Raw genomic sequence first — 13346 nt, 5'->3', positions numbered from 1 at the left:
GTTTTTATTTTTGTTTACTCAGTTTCGTGACCCACATCCGATTTGCGTTCAAACTGATGTAGCCTCTGAAGTAGTCCTAAGGATCCCCGGATAGCACACAGATGCAATGCTCATTTCCTGTCACTGTTCCTTTACATTTTTGGGGTGGTTGTCATGATAATGGCAGGTCATGTGCAAAAAATAACACTTCAGATCAAAGAATCTGAGCCTCCAGACAGAGGTCGCATATGGAGGATATGGTTTGTATCAGGATTGAGATCCACATATAGAGGTGGTATAAATTGGAAGTCAAAAGATCAGATTCCATGGCTGCGTTTACACAGGCAGACCAATTCTGATATTTTTCCACTAATTGTTTTTTTTAAAAACAGCTTTTGACCAGATCAGCTTTTTTTGCAAATAATTGACACAATTGGGCTGCCTGTGTAAACACAGGCATGAAATCTGCCTGGTTTACACATCACAACAAATTCTTATGTATGGGCATATCCGATTCATATCGGACCTTTTCCCAATTGTGTAAACATCAGCAAAAACATGGAATCTGTTCAGATTCTTACCACATTAAGTATGTGATTCTCAATTCATATACAATTTCTATGCTGACAAGACAATCACCCAAAAATGTAAAGGAATTGTGGCTATTTCAGAGGCTACATCAGTGAAAACGAGCAAATATGATATGGGTCACATGTAAAACAGACAACAAAATTGGCTATGGGGACAGCTGTGTAAACTCAGGCTAACAAAATGAATCTCAACACTTGTAAACTTTCCAATAAAACGTTTTATTGAATTTGTCATTCCTATTAAGTCTGGTTACCAGACAATACATACAAAATTACTATCATCGTTCTAACATCATTTAAGTTCTAACACCGATGTTGCATTCCTGTGCAATTTCTGTGAACGTTAAAATGTATTTTCTTTCACTTATTTTTTAGAAAGCCAAAAAAAAAAAATTATAATAAAAACATCTGGACAAGGGTAACAGAAGTCAACATATAAATATCTGACCTGCCATGGGGAACAATTCACTTATGTACAATAGCTTAACTCACAAAGAATATACAACGATAGGCACAACGATAACCGTTGCCATATCCTTTCTCCAATCAGAGTAGTCTGGAGTCCAACAGTGTACATTTAGATGTTTTCTCATGGTGTGTGTTTGTGTACGTTCACAAGTGTTAACACTAAAGCAATCTCAGTCAGGGTCCTCCAGATCACCTTAAAAAATAAGCAGGTGGAATGCTATCAACTTCCTGTTACATGAAATGCCTTTTCCATTCCTGGTTGGCTCAGCTAGGAGTCGTCGCGCTGATGACGTCAGTGCACTGCGGCTCACAGAAAGTCCCAAAGCGCCCGTACACATCCCGGGCCCGGACAGCAAAGTAATACGTAGATCCAGAGACAAATTGGGTGAGAGTACAGGCCATGGGCAGTGGCAGTGCCTTCACCTCCCCAATCTTCTTCCAGTGCTGCCCCGCTCCAGGGCCATTCCCGGCCGACCCAGCGTTGTCCTGGTGGTACGCGTACAGATGGTAGCTTTCCACCCCTGCACAGGTCAGGTCAGTCTCTGCCACGCACCAGGACAGGACGATGCCATTCTGGTTTTGCACCCTGGCCAACTTCAGCTGGGGCTGCTGTGGGGGTGTGGTCTGGTTGGCCTCCATGGGTAGCCGGCCAGGAGGCAAGGGAGCCAAGGGTAACGGGGGCAGGGTGACAGGGGGGGGCTTGGTTGGAGTGGTATTGTTTCCCATGCGTGCTTTGGATGGGGAGTCCTGGGAGGGAAATGAGAGGAGATGGAAATGAATTACGGCAAGAAATATGCAGAAAAACATATCACAAATGTATAGCTTTCAAAAAATACAAATATATAGGTCATAAACTTAAGGTTTTCAAAGTAGGAAAAAAATCTAACAGCAATTACAATTCCCTATCCCTATTCCCTTATATTAGTTATATTCAAGAATAAAGTCAATAATTCATTTTTATTGTGATTCATATGAATGTACCCTAGTAAAATGTAATTCAGTACAGCACTGTTTTTTCCTCTTCATAAGTCACAAGGTTATATATCCATGCTTAGACTGGCAGAATTATAACTACCCAGAAAAAATGACATTATTTTATTTTGAATACCACATATTTGATGTGTCACAGGTACAACTCAATTGTATCAACTCAAAAGGTTTTTTCTACAAAACTTCCTGCCTTACACTGAAAAAAATGCTAAAATCTATGAAAATATCTTTCGCTTCATCCTTTGAGATTTGTTTTTGTCTGTCTGAGTCAACCAAAGCAAGTTATTGTATTTTAATAAAAACTGGTGTTATACTGTATGACAATATTTTGTTACCCTGAATGACATCACTACGGCTCACAAATATTGATTAAATGTGATCCTTAAGCAACAACAATAATGATCCTATGAACTATTATTAGTAGCAGAAATAGTATTTTTCTTTTAGCTATTTTTGTTGTTATAAAGCGATTGTAAAAAAACTGGATAAGATGTTTAAAATGTGCAGGCTAACTGAACATAAAATCTCTTCCATACTAGAGAGAGAGAGAGAGAAATTACCCATATGCCACACACAAAGAACATGGGTTTAACTACACAACATAGTTTAACTGACACGAGGTACAATTTAATTCACATAGGATTAAATCAGCATTGAACATTTCAAACAAAGCATTCATTAAAAAACATTCCATAAACATTGGGAAAAAAAACTGTAGTTTTGCTTAAAATCATCACGAAACAGTGGATATCTTTCTCAAAGTAATGTCATGACATTACATCATGCATTTGAAAAAAAAATGCACAAACAATTATTCCACCAACATCAAAACAAAACATTTCTGTATTCTGAACATCAGAATACTAACCAAATCCATTGTTTGAACATTCAATAACATCTTTAAAACATGGATTTCTTTTTAGATTGCTTGTGTATGTCGTTTTCTTGTGTAGGCCTAAGTAGTATTCTGTAGCCTAACTGGTGTGTAACTTTGAATTAGGACTAATAAAGCTCTGTAAACTTTTCCCAGTCAGAGTTGCAGAATTTTGAATTCCTTCGTTTTGTAGTACACGGCTCTGGTTCGGAGATCACTGCTTGGACATCCGACTTGAAGTAGTATGTGATGTCCTGAACTTGGGGCCAAGCAAATTCATTCTTTCTTTCAGCTGCTTGTTGCATGCAACTGATTTCCATCTACTCTCCTACAACCGTCAAAACTTGTCCAACAAATAGCTGGTAATCATAATGGACTATTATGAACTTTCCTTTTAAGTCCTCTGGTGGTTTCACCATTGCAGGACACCTCCCGATGGTGGATCTTTCCAGGTTCCTTTGCGATGATCTGGTGGATTTTTAAGGTTTATTTGACAGCTGGCAACTCATTTGGAACTGCTTCATCAAAATCGTTTAATCTCATCCTCAGCAATCCAGAAGTACTTTACACTTGACTGCGTTTTCTCCAGCATGGTGTAGAGCTCCTTTGGGCTCTGGAGGTCACCGCCCTTTTTGACAAACTCATCTGCACAACGTTTAACCGAACCACCAACCCCATCGAGTGCACCTTTTCCGTGGGACTTCTCAGAAAAATTACCTCTTTGAACCCCATGAGAAATGACACCGTGCTCAGGAGGTAGAAATTATATTTATTTCTATATTGCGTGACGGGGCCATCACTCATGCATGTAGTGGAGTCGGGGATGTTTTTTTCCCTTCCTATCATCCAAGACAGGCTTCAGATGAGCCCACACGGCACGCTCGTCATGCCAGAGGGACTCTGAAATGGAGGCATAGGATTGTCATTCCTGTGGTGTGTACACAACACTTGTGTAAATAGTTGCCTTCTTACGGCCGCCCCCAAAATGAAAAGCCTGAACCTCTGTATGCAGCTGATGCATAATTTTCAGAAAAGTCCATGCGGATTACAACCTTGTGTTCTTTAAGTGTGTCTTTTAAGTTTCAGCACTGCTCAACTTGGTGCAGCCAGTTAAACTGGTGCCTCGCAATAGCATCCAGTTACTTGTTTAAGTTTTTAACCAGATCGAGCCCCGTGCCCATCTGTTTTTTTTCCCACAAAATTTGAGAAGGACCTTTCTCCATTGCTCGATTTCTCCCTTTGCCACTGTTGCCAGGAAATTAGTCATTCTCTTCAGGTAGGGCCAGCTCTATTTCATCATAGCATAACTTTGCACAAAGACGGTACATGCATTGCTTGTTCTTGAGATCACAGACAATGGAAGACAGTAACTCGGAAACGCTTGAGGTTTGCAGCAACCCACTTTGGCTCAACCTGTCAACTAGAAGTTTCACATTCTCGTGATTGAGACACGCACAGGCGTTGAGGTCATGTGCCTTTTGCTCTGTAATGCAAAATGGCCACAGTCGTAAAAACTGTCTATGACAGCGAGTGTCCCATCCACCTCTGAATTGTACTCTGCATTGAGTTATTTTAGAGATGTCATGAGTATGCACCTCTAAACCTTCTTTTGCATGACAGTGTCTTTCTTCCCTGAGAAAAGGCCACTATTTTCATCTCTATTGAGAAATGCAATGACCAGTGTTTTCCTCACTGAAGACATTTTATTTTTCCCTCGTGGCCTGTATTTTTCAGCATTTGAATTTATTTGACCTTTGCATGCCCTTTCGTAATTTGTCACTTTTTTGTTGCGATTGTTTTAGTTGCATTTCCAGTTGGAGAATGTTCTTCATTAGTTCTCGTTTTTCCTTTTGCAGCCGCTTGCAACGCTATGATACCCTTTTCACTTTTTTTAGAGTAGAGGAAGCAAGTGGTTGCTCCAGTGTTTGAGATTGAGGTTCAAGATTCTGGAGTCAAGGATGGTTGCTCCAGCTCTGGAGGTGCAGGTTCATGTTGTACTTGTACAAGTTGTTCAGGGGGCTGCTCAAGGTTCTGGAGTCAAGAATAGTTGCACCAGCTCTGGAGGTGCAGGTTCATGTTGTACAAGTTGTTCAGGGGGCTGCTCAAAATAGTTTCCTTCAGTGGACACTGGAGTTAAATTCATCACCACAATAATTTGTTCTATTTTTTTCACGCCGCCTCCTCTGATTTAATCTCCATTTTTCCCTCTTTTTTTCCGCATCAGATTGTGTCATTGTATGGATCGGTGGATGATCAGGATTGACATCCTTCTTTCTTCTCTGATAGCTAAAAACGAAAATGTTATAGTTATGACAGTGGCGCAGAATAGGATCCACATCCATTAAATATTATTAGTAGTCTATTAATAGTAGGCTATACAATGATAACACTTTATAAAAGTTTAAAAAGTTAAATAAACTCCCTCTCCCAAACATGTTTTGTTACCATTTCACTGCTAATGTTATTAATAATCACTTTACTATAATTTGAGCCTGCGGCAAACACTTTACATTGCATTAAGTTGCATTATTACATGATAGTTAAGTATTATGCATTGTTACACTGTAACTGGTAAATTTATATTCAATCCAGGTTCACAAATGCAATTTCAAGATACCTACACAAAATAGATAGATAAAATGCCCATCAAACTACTTCAATTCAAACTTGTACAGCCTCAATTTTTCATAAAGTCCCCCAAATGTGAAGCAGCATTTAACTAATATAATTAATTATCCATATTTGTGTGTGTGTGTGTGTGTAATATTATATTAACTAATATAATTCATCAGTTATACCTTAACTGCGGTGCAATAAGACATTAACTATAGTGTAATAATGCAACTTAAGTTAAGTGTTACCCACCCAGCTTTATATCCTATTATATCCTATTCTGTTGCTGACAGTAGCATGAAGCCATGAAAACAATACCTTGCTTTTCTTCTGGCTAGTCTTTCCTCCCTAGCAACTGGATCTGCGTTAATCTTTTGTCTGTGCCGTGCAGCCCTCTCCTTATTAGACAATGGCATCTACAGTAAAGATAATGTTCCTTGAAATACCTTAAAATGCCATAAAATAGTTTACAATTATAATATTCAGTATTCATACAACAAGTAAATATGAATTGCATGATTACATTTTGTAAACTAGTGAAAACATGGGATAACAAAATTACTGTCATTCAGCATAACAGGTGACATTGTGGTATAACATGAAACTTGTGTTGTGCCAAAGGACAAAAAAAGCGTGATACTGAAGGACGGATTTCATACATAAACCTATATGGGTCAAAGACGAGACGTGTAAATTTGGTGTCTGAAGGCCATTCATTTTACATAAGATGAATATGTATAAATAAATATGTATAAATATAATATTAAAATCACTCAACTCTTACCCTTCTTTTGACCCAGAAATATTTGTGTTGCAAACTATTAAATTAAGGGAGGTATTGAGCTCTAAAGTGTCAAAATGTCCTTCAGTGTAACTGTCCGAGTTAAAATTCTAATGACAAAAGTGATTTTAAAATGTAGAAATTAATCGTAAAAATATAAATGAACACCCATAGCATAATTCAAATCAAATCAGGTCACATACACATGGTTAGCAGATGTTAATGCGAGTGTAGCAAAATGCTTGTGCTTCTAGTTCCATCAGTGCAGTAATATCTAACAAGTAATATAACAAATTCACAACAACTACCTTATACACACAAATGTAAAGGGATGGAATATGAATCTGGGCCAGCAGCCTTGCGAGGGTTAACACATTTAAATGTCTTACGTCGGCCATGGAGAAGGAGAGGGGGGCCCGCAGTCCTTGGTAGCGGGCTGAGTTGGTGGCACTGTATTATCCTCAAAGCAGGCAAAGGCGTTTAGCTTGTTTGGCAGCAAGACATCGGTGTCCATGACGTGGCTGGTTTTCTTTTTGTAGTCGAATTGCCTGTAGACCCTGCTACATACGTCTCGTGTCTGGGACGTTGAACTGCGACTCCATTTTGTCCCTATACCGACATTTTTCTTATTTAATTGCCTTGTGGAGGGAAAAAATAGACTGTTTATATTCGGCCATATTCCCCGACCTCTTTCCATGGTTGAATGCGGTGGTTCGTGCTTTAAGTTTTGCGCGATTGCTGCCATCTATCCACGGTTTCTGGTTGGGGTAGGTTTTAATAGTCACAGTGCGTACAACATCTCCAATACACTTCCTAATAAATTTGCTCACCGAGTCGGCGTATAAATCTATGTTATTGTCGGAGGCTTCCCGGAACATTTTCAAGCCCTCTTGAAGTGTGGATTCCGATTGGTCAGACCAGTGTTGAATGGTTCTCGTCGCCCTATTTGAGGTTATGCCTATTGGACGGTACGACCAAGATGGAGTCATAGTTGGATTTGCCGAAGGGAGGACGGGGGAGGGCCTTGTATACATCATGGAAGTTAGAGTAGCAGTGGTCCAGTGTTTTGCTCGAGCGGGTACTACAGTCAATGTGCTGGTAGAATTTAGATAGCCTTGTTCTCAAATTAGCTTTGTTAAAATCCCCAGCTATATGGTTTCCAGTTTACATAGAGTCCAGTGAAGTTCTTTCAGGGCCTTCGAGGTATCTGCTTGGGGGGGATATACACGGCTGTGACTATAATCGAAGAGAATTCTCTTGGGAGAAAATGCAGTCGGCATTTGATTGTAAGGAATTCTAGTTCAGGTGAACAAAAGTACTTGAGTTACTGTATGTTGTTATTGTTACACCATGATTTGTTAATCATGAGGCATACATCCCCGCCCTTCTTCTTACCAGAGAGATGTTTGTTTCTGTCGGCGTGATGCATGAAGAAACCTGGTGGCTGTATCGACTCTGACAACATATCCCGAGAGAGCCATGTTTCCGTGAAACAGAGAATGTTAAAATCTCCACATTGTTGTCTAGAGACTGGACATTGGCGACTAATATGCTCGGAAGTGGTGGGTGGTGTGCTCGCCTTCTAAGTCTAACCAGGAGGCCGCTCCGTCTGCCTCTCCTGTAGTGACGATGTTGTTTTGAGTTGGCCTCTGGGATTATATCCAATGGGTGGAGGTCCGAACAAAGGATTTGCTTCGGGAAAGGCGTATTGCTGGTCGTCATGTTGGTAAATTGACGTCACTCTTATATCCAATAGTTCTTCCCGGCTGTATGTAATAACACTTGAGATTTTCTGGGCTAACAATGTAAGAAATAATACATAAAAAACAAAATTACTGCAGAGTAAATCTTTCTGAAATATTTGATGATTTCACCTTTCACCCTCTAGTAACCTTTGTAACAAAAACACATGTCCTTCAGTACAACAGAAAATATACTTTTGTTCTTTTACAAAAATCTATATTAAATATGAAAAGTAAGGATAATCTTTAAAGGTCAAGGTCATTACTTTATATAGGTGGCCAAGGAGCTGCCTATTTGTATTTCATTGTGTTGTGTTTGTTTCGTATTCATTAAAATGTTGAGAAATTAACGCATTAAAATAATCTTAAAGGAACTCAAATTAATCAAATAAAAATATGAACATGTGAAATAGATTCAGGGGTAACAAACTCACCAGAGGGGGGCGGTAGTGAACTGTCAGATGAGGACCACCAACTGACTGTTGAGGAGATGCTCTTGATGTTGTGCCTGTAAAGAGAGGACAATATGTCAAATTAGATAACATAATAAGCATCTCCTCCTCAAATCTGCGTTGATCACAAGATTCTTTGAGTAAAAAAAACAATATGCAAACTTTTACTCAGAACCACTTTTACAGAGCAAATAGACATAGAGCTGACTTGTAACACATTGAATAACAGGCATGGCTAGGCTAATAGATATCCTTGTAATTCTATTAAATTGTGTCAACTGACTGACCACAATCATAAAACATCCAGCAATTAAGATTAGAATCTAATGAGTGTTATAGTAATATCAGGGTGATATGGGGTCCATATATGAACATTAGAAAATGTTTAAACGTAAACTTTTTGTCCAACTACGCATCTGCAATTTAAAATGGTCTATGTACTTGCACGTGATAGAACGCTACATGTAGCTATTCCAATTAGATATCCTGGCACACTTAGCCATATGCTAACAAGACCAGCTGGCGTTTATTATTTACGGTCACAAATTCTGCCTCAGCCAATCAAAGATCTTAGACTTACATGCCTTCAGAAAGTATGACCCCTTGACTTTTTCCACATTTTGCTGTATTACAAAGTGTGATTAAAATAGACTTCATTGTCATTTTTTTGTCAACAATCTACACAAAATACTAAATGTGAAAGTGGAAGTAAAATTCTAATATTTGTATTAAAAAATATATGAAAAATTTCTTGATTAGAGTATTCAACCCCTGAGTCAATACATGTTTACATTTTGTATTAATTTGTAAACATACCAAAAAATTACACTCTGACATTATGGGGTCTTGTGTGTAGGCCAGTGAAGAAACATCTCAATTTAATACATTTTAAATTCCGGCTGAAACACAACAATATGTGGAAAAAGTCAAGGGGTCTAACTAAACACTTTCTGAAGGCAACCGATGGGATTTCATAAAATAACTTTGCCAATAGAGATATTTTAAACCTCCAAATTCAAGGTTTACATTTGTTCGGCTTGGTCTGTAACAAGCATATTGTCAATGTCGGATGAAATCATCGTATCAACCAAAAAAATCAGATAGTAAAAAAAAAAAAAAATCTACGTCAGTAAACAATTTCTATTTGACAAAAAAAAAACGTTATAATGGAGTTACAAGTTTTGCAAACATTATATGTGGAGATAAGTGGTTCTTATCATTGAATAATTCAATACACAAGTATATATTTTTAAACCTGCATATTTGGTTAATATTGCCTGCTAACATTAATTTATTTTAACTATGGAAATTGTGTCACTTCTCTTGCGTTCTGTGCAAGCAGAGTCAGGGTATATGCAGCAGTTTGGGACGCCTGGCTCGTTGCGAACTGTGTGAAGACCATATCTTCCTAACAAAGACCATAACTAATTTGCCAGAATGTTACATAATTATGACATAACATTGAAGGTTGTGCAATGTAACAGCAATATTTAGTCTAATGGATGCCACTCGTTAGATAATATAAGGAACAGTTCCGTATTTCACTGAAAGAATAAACGTTTTGTTTTCGAATTTATAGTTTCCGGATTTGACCATAGTATTGACCTAAGGCTCGTATTTCTTTGTGTTATTATATCATAATTAAGTCTATGATTTGATAGAGCAGTCTGACTGAGCGGTGGTAGGCAGCAGCAGGCTCGTAAGCATTTATTCAAACAGCACTTTCTTGCATTTGCCAGCAGCTCTTCGCTGTGCTTCAAGCATTTCGCTGTTTATGACTTCAAGTCTATCAACTCCCAAGATTAGGCTGGAAATACTAAAGTACCTATTAGAACATCCAATAGTCAAAGCTATATGAAATACAAATGGTATAGAGAGAAATAGTCCTATAATAACTACAACCTAAAACTTCTTACCTGGGAATATTGAAGACTCATGTTAAAAGGAACCACCAGCTTTCATATGTGCTCATGTTCTGAGCAAGGAACTTAACCTCTTCAACCTATGGGGCGCTATGTCATTATTGGATAAAAAGACGTGCCCGTTTTAAGCGCAATATTTTGTTACGAAAAGATGCTCGACTATGCATGGAATTGACAGCCTTGGAAAGACAAAACTCTGACGTTTCCAAAACTGCAAAGATATTATCTGTGAGTGCCCCAGAACTAATGCTACAGGCGAAACCAAGATGAAGTTTCATACAGGAAATGCCCCAGATTCTGAAGGCGCTGTGTTCCAATGTCTCCTTATATGGCTGTCAATGCGCCAGGAATAAGCCTGCCCTTTGTGTCGTTTCTCCAAGGTGTCTGCAGCATTGTGACGTGTTTGTAGGCATATCATTGGAAGATTGACCATAAGAGACTACATTTACCTGGTGTCCCGCCCGGTGTCCTGTGTCGAAATTATTGCGTAATCTGTAGGTCCATGCGCGTTCCATTTCTTCAGAAGAGAAAGTCAACTGCCACGAAGGATTTTATCGTCGATAGATATGTGAAAAATACCTTGAGGATTGATTCTAAACATCGGTTTGCCATGTTTCTGTCGATATTATGGAGTTAATTTGGAAAAAAGTTCGCGTTTTAATGACTTTATTTATTTATTTATTTTTACCCAAACGTGATGAACAAAACGGAGCGAATAATGTCGACACAAATAATGTTTTTGTAAAACGGAACATTTGCTATCTAACAGAGTCTCCTCATTGAAAACATCTGAAGTTCTTCAAAGGTAAATGATTTTATTTGAATCCTTTTCTGGTTTTTGTGAAAATGTTGCATGCTGAAAGACAGGCATAATCCTATGCTAGGCTATCAATACTGTTACACAAATGCTTGTTTAGCTATGGTTCAAAAGCATATTTTGAAAATCTGAGATGACAGTGTTGTTAACAAAAGGCTAAGCTTGAGAGCAAATAGATTCATTTCATTTCATTTGCGATTTTCATGAATAGTTAACGTTGCGTTATGGTAATGAGCTTGAGGCTGTAGTCACGATACCGGATCCGGGATGGCTCGACGCAAGAAGTTAAACATTAGCTTTTTTACATGGCACATATTGCACTTTTACTTTCTTCTCCAACACTTTGTTTTTGTATTATTTAAACCAAAATAAACATGTCATTATTTATTTGAGACTAAATATATTTTATTGATGTATTATATTAAGTTAAAATAAGTGTTCATTCAGTATTGTTGTAATTGTCATCATTACAAATATATATATAAAAATCGTCCGATTAATCGTTATAGGCGTTTTTTTGTCCTCCAATAAATCAGTATTGGTATTGAAAAATCATAATCGGTAGACCTCCAGTCTCCAGCTTCAGTGATTTTTGCTGTTAGTTCCGGTCATTGGCAGCAAAGAACTGGAAGTAAAGACAGCCAAAGGAGGATTTGGCTTTGGGGGTGACCAGTGAGATATACCTGCTAGGGTGCTACGGGTGGGTGCTGCTATGGTGACCAGTGAGCTGAGATAAGGCAGGGCTTTACCTAGCAGAGACTTGTAGGTGACCTGGAGCCAGTGAGTTTGGCATCGAGTATGAAGCCAGGGCCAGCCAATGAGAGAGTACAGGTCGCAATGGTGGGTGGTGTATGGGGCTTTGGTGACAAAACGGATGGCACTGTGATAGACTGCATACAATTTGTTGAACGTGTTGGAGGCTATTTTGTAAATGACATCGCCGAAGTCGAGGATCGGTAGGATGGTCAGTTTTACGAGGGTATGTTAGGCAGCATAAGTGAAGGATGCTTTGTTGCGAAATAGGAAGCCGATTCTAGATTTATTTTTGGATTGAAGATGCTTAATATGAGTCTGGAAGGAGAGTTTAGAGTCTAACCAGACACCTAGGTATTTTGTAGTTGTCCATATATTCTAAGTCAGAACCGTCCAGAGTAGTGATGCTGGACGGGCGGGCAGCGATCGGTTGAAGAGTATGCATTTAGTTTTACTTGCATTTAAGAACAGTTGGAGGCAACGGAAGGAGAGTTGTATGGCATCAAAGCTCGTCTGGAGGTTAGTTAACACAGTGTCCAAAGAAGGGCCAGAAAATACATAATTGTATCGTCTGCATAGAAGTGGATCAGAGAATCACAAGCAGCAAGAGCGACATCATTGATGTATACAGAGAAGAGAGTCTGTCCGAGAATTGAGCCCTGTGGCACCCCTATAGACTGCCAGAGGTCCGGATAACAGGACCTCCGATTTGACACACTGCACAGAGACGTAGTTGGTAAACAAGGCGAGGCAGTCATTTGAGAAACCAAGGCTGTTTAGTCTGCCGATAAGAATGTGGTGATTGACAGAGTCGAAAGCCTTGGCCAGGTCGATGAATATGGCTGCACAGTAATGTCTCTTATCGATGGCGGTTATGATAGTGTTTAGGACCTTGAGCATGGCTGAGGTGCACCCATTACCAGCTCTGAAACCAGATTGCATAGCGGAGAAGGTACGGTGGGATTCGATATGGTCGATAATCTGTTTGTTAACTTGGCTTTTGAAGACTTTAGAAAGGCAGGGTAGGATAGATATAGGTCTGTAGCAGTTTGGGTCTAGAGTGTCTCCGCCTTTGAAGAGGGGGATGATCGCGGCAGCTTTCAATCTTTGGGAATCTCAGACGATACGAAAGAGAGGTTGAACAGGCTAGTAATAGGGGTTGCAACAATTTCGGCAGATCATTTTAGAAAGAGAGGGTCCAGATTGTCTAGCCCGGCTGATTTGTAGGGGTCCAAAATTTTGTAGCTCTTTCAGAACATCAGCTATCTGGATTTGAGTGAAGGAGGAATCGGGGAGGTTTGGGCGGGCAGTTGACCAGGGTAGGGGTAGCCAGGTGGAAAGCATGGCCAGCCGTAGAAAAATACT

General features: G+C 39.2%; 1 protein-coding gene across 7 annotated transcripts in view; it reads right to left on the bottom strand.

Annotated features, from left to right (window-relative positions):
- Window positions 1–764: 764 nt before the first annotated feature.
- The window catches only part of atf7ip (activating transcription factor 7 interacting protein), a 55755-nt gene continuing 43173 nt past the window's right edge, over window positions 765–13346 (bottom strand). For 4 of the 7 annotated variants that reach the window (XM_065001446.1, XM_065001449.1, XM_029680227.2 and 1 more), the window contains 2 exons: window positions 8472–8545; window positions 765–1784 (listed from right to left, as the gene is read on the bottom strand). In XM_065001446.1, coding sequence (XP_064857518.1) covers window positions 1302–1784; window positions 8472–8545 — 557 coding nt within the window. In that variant the 3' untranslated portion in view covers window positions 765–1301. Of the gene's footprint in view, window positions 1785–2507; window positions 5188–5832; window positions 5931–6684; window positions 8093–8471; window positions 8546–13346 lie in introns of those variants that run through there. The other 3 variants (XM_065001448.1, XM_065001447.1, XR_010458726.1) reach the window with 3 other exon arrangements.

The sequence above is a fragment of the Oncorhynchus nerka genome, linkage group LG15 (assembly GCF_034236695.1).
Source record: "Oncorhynchus nerka isolate Pitt River linkage group LG15, Oner_Uvic_2.0, whole genome shotgun sequence".
NCBI classification, from domain to species: Eukaryota; Metazoa; Chordata; class Actinopteri; order Salmoniformes; family Salmonidae; genus Oncorhynchus; species Oncorhynchus nerka.
The sequence above is the reverse complement of the archived record's forward strand: the minus strand, read 5'-3'. Positions and strand labels throughout refer to the sequence as shown.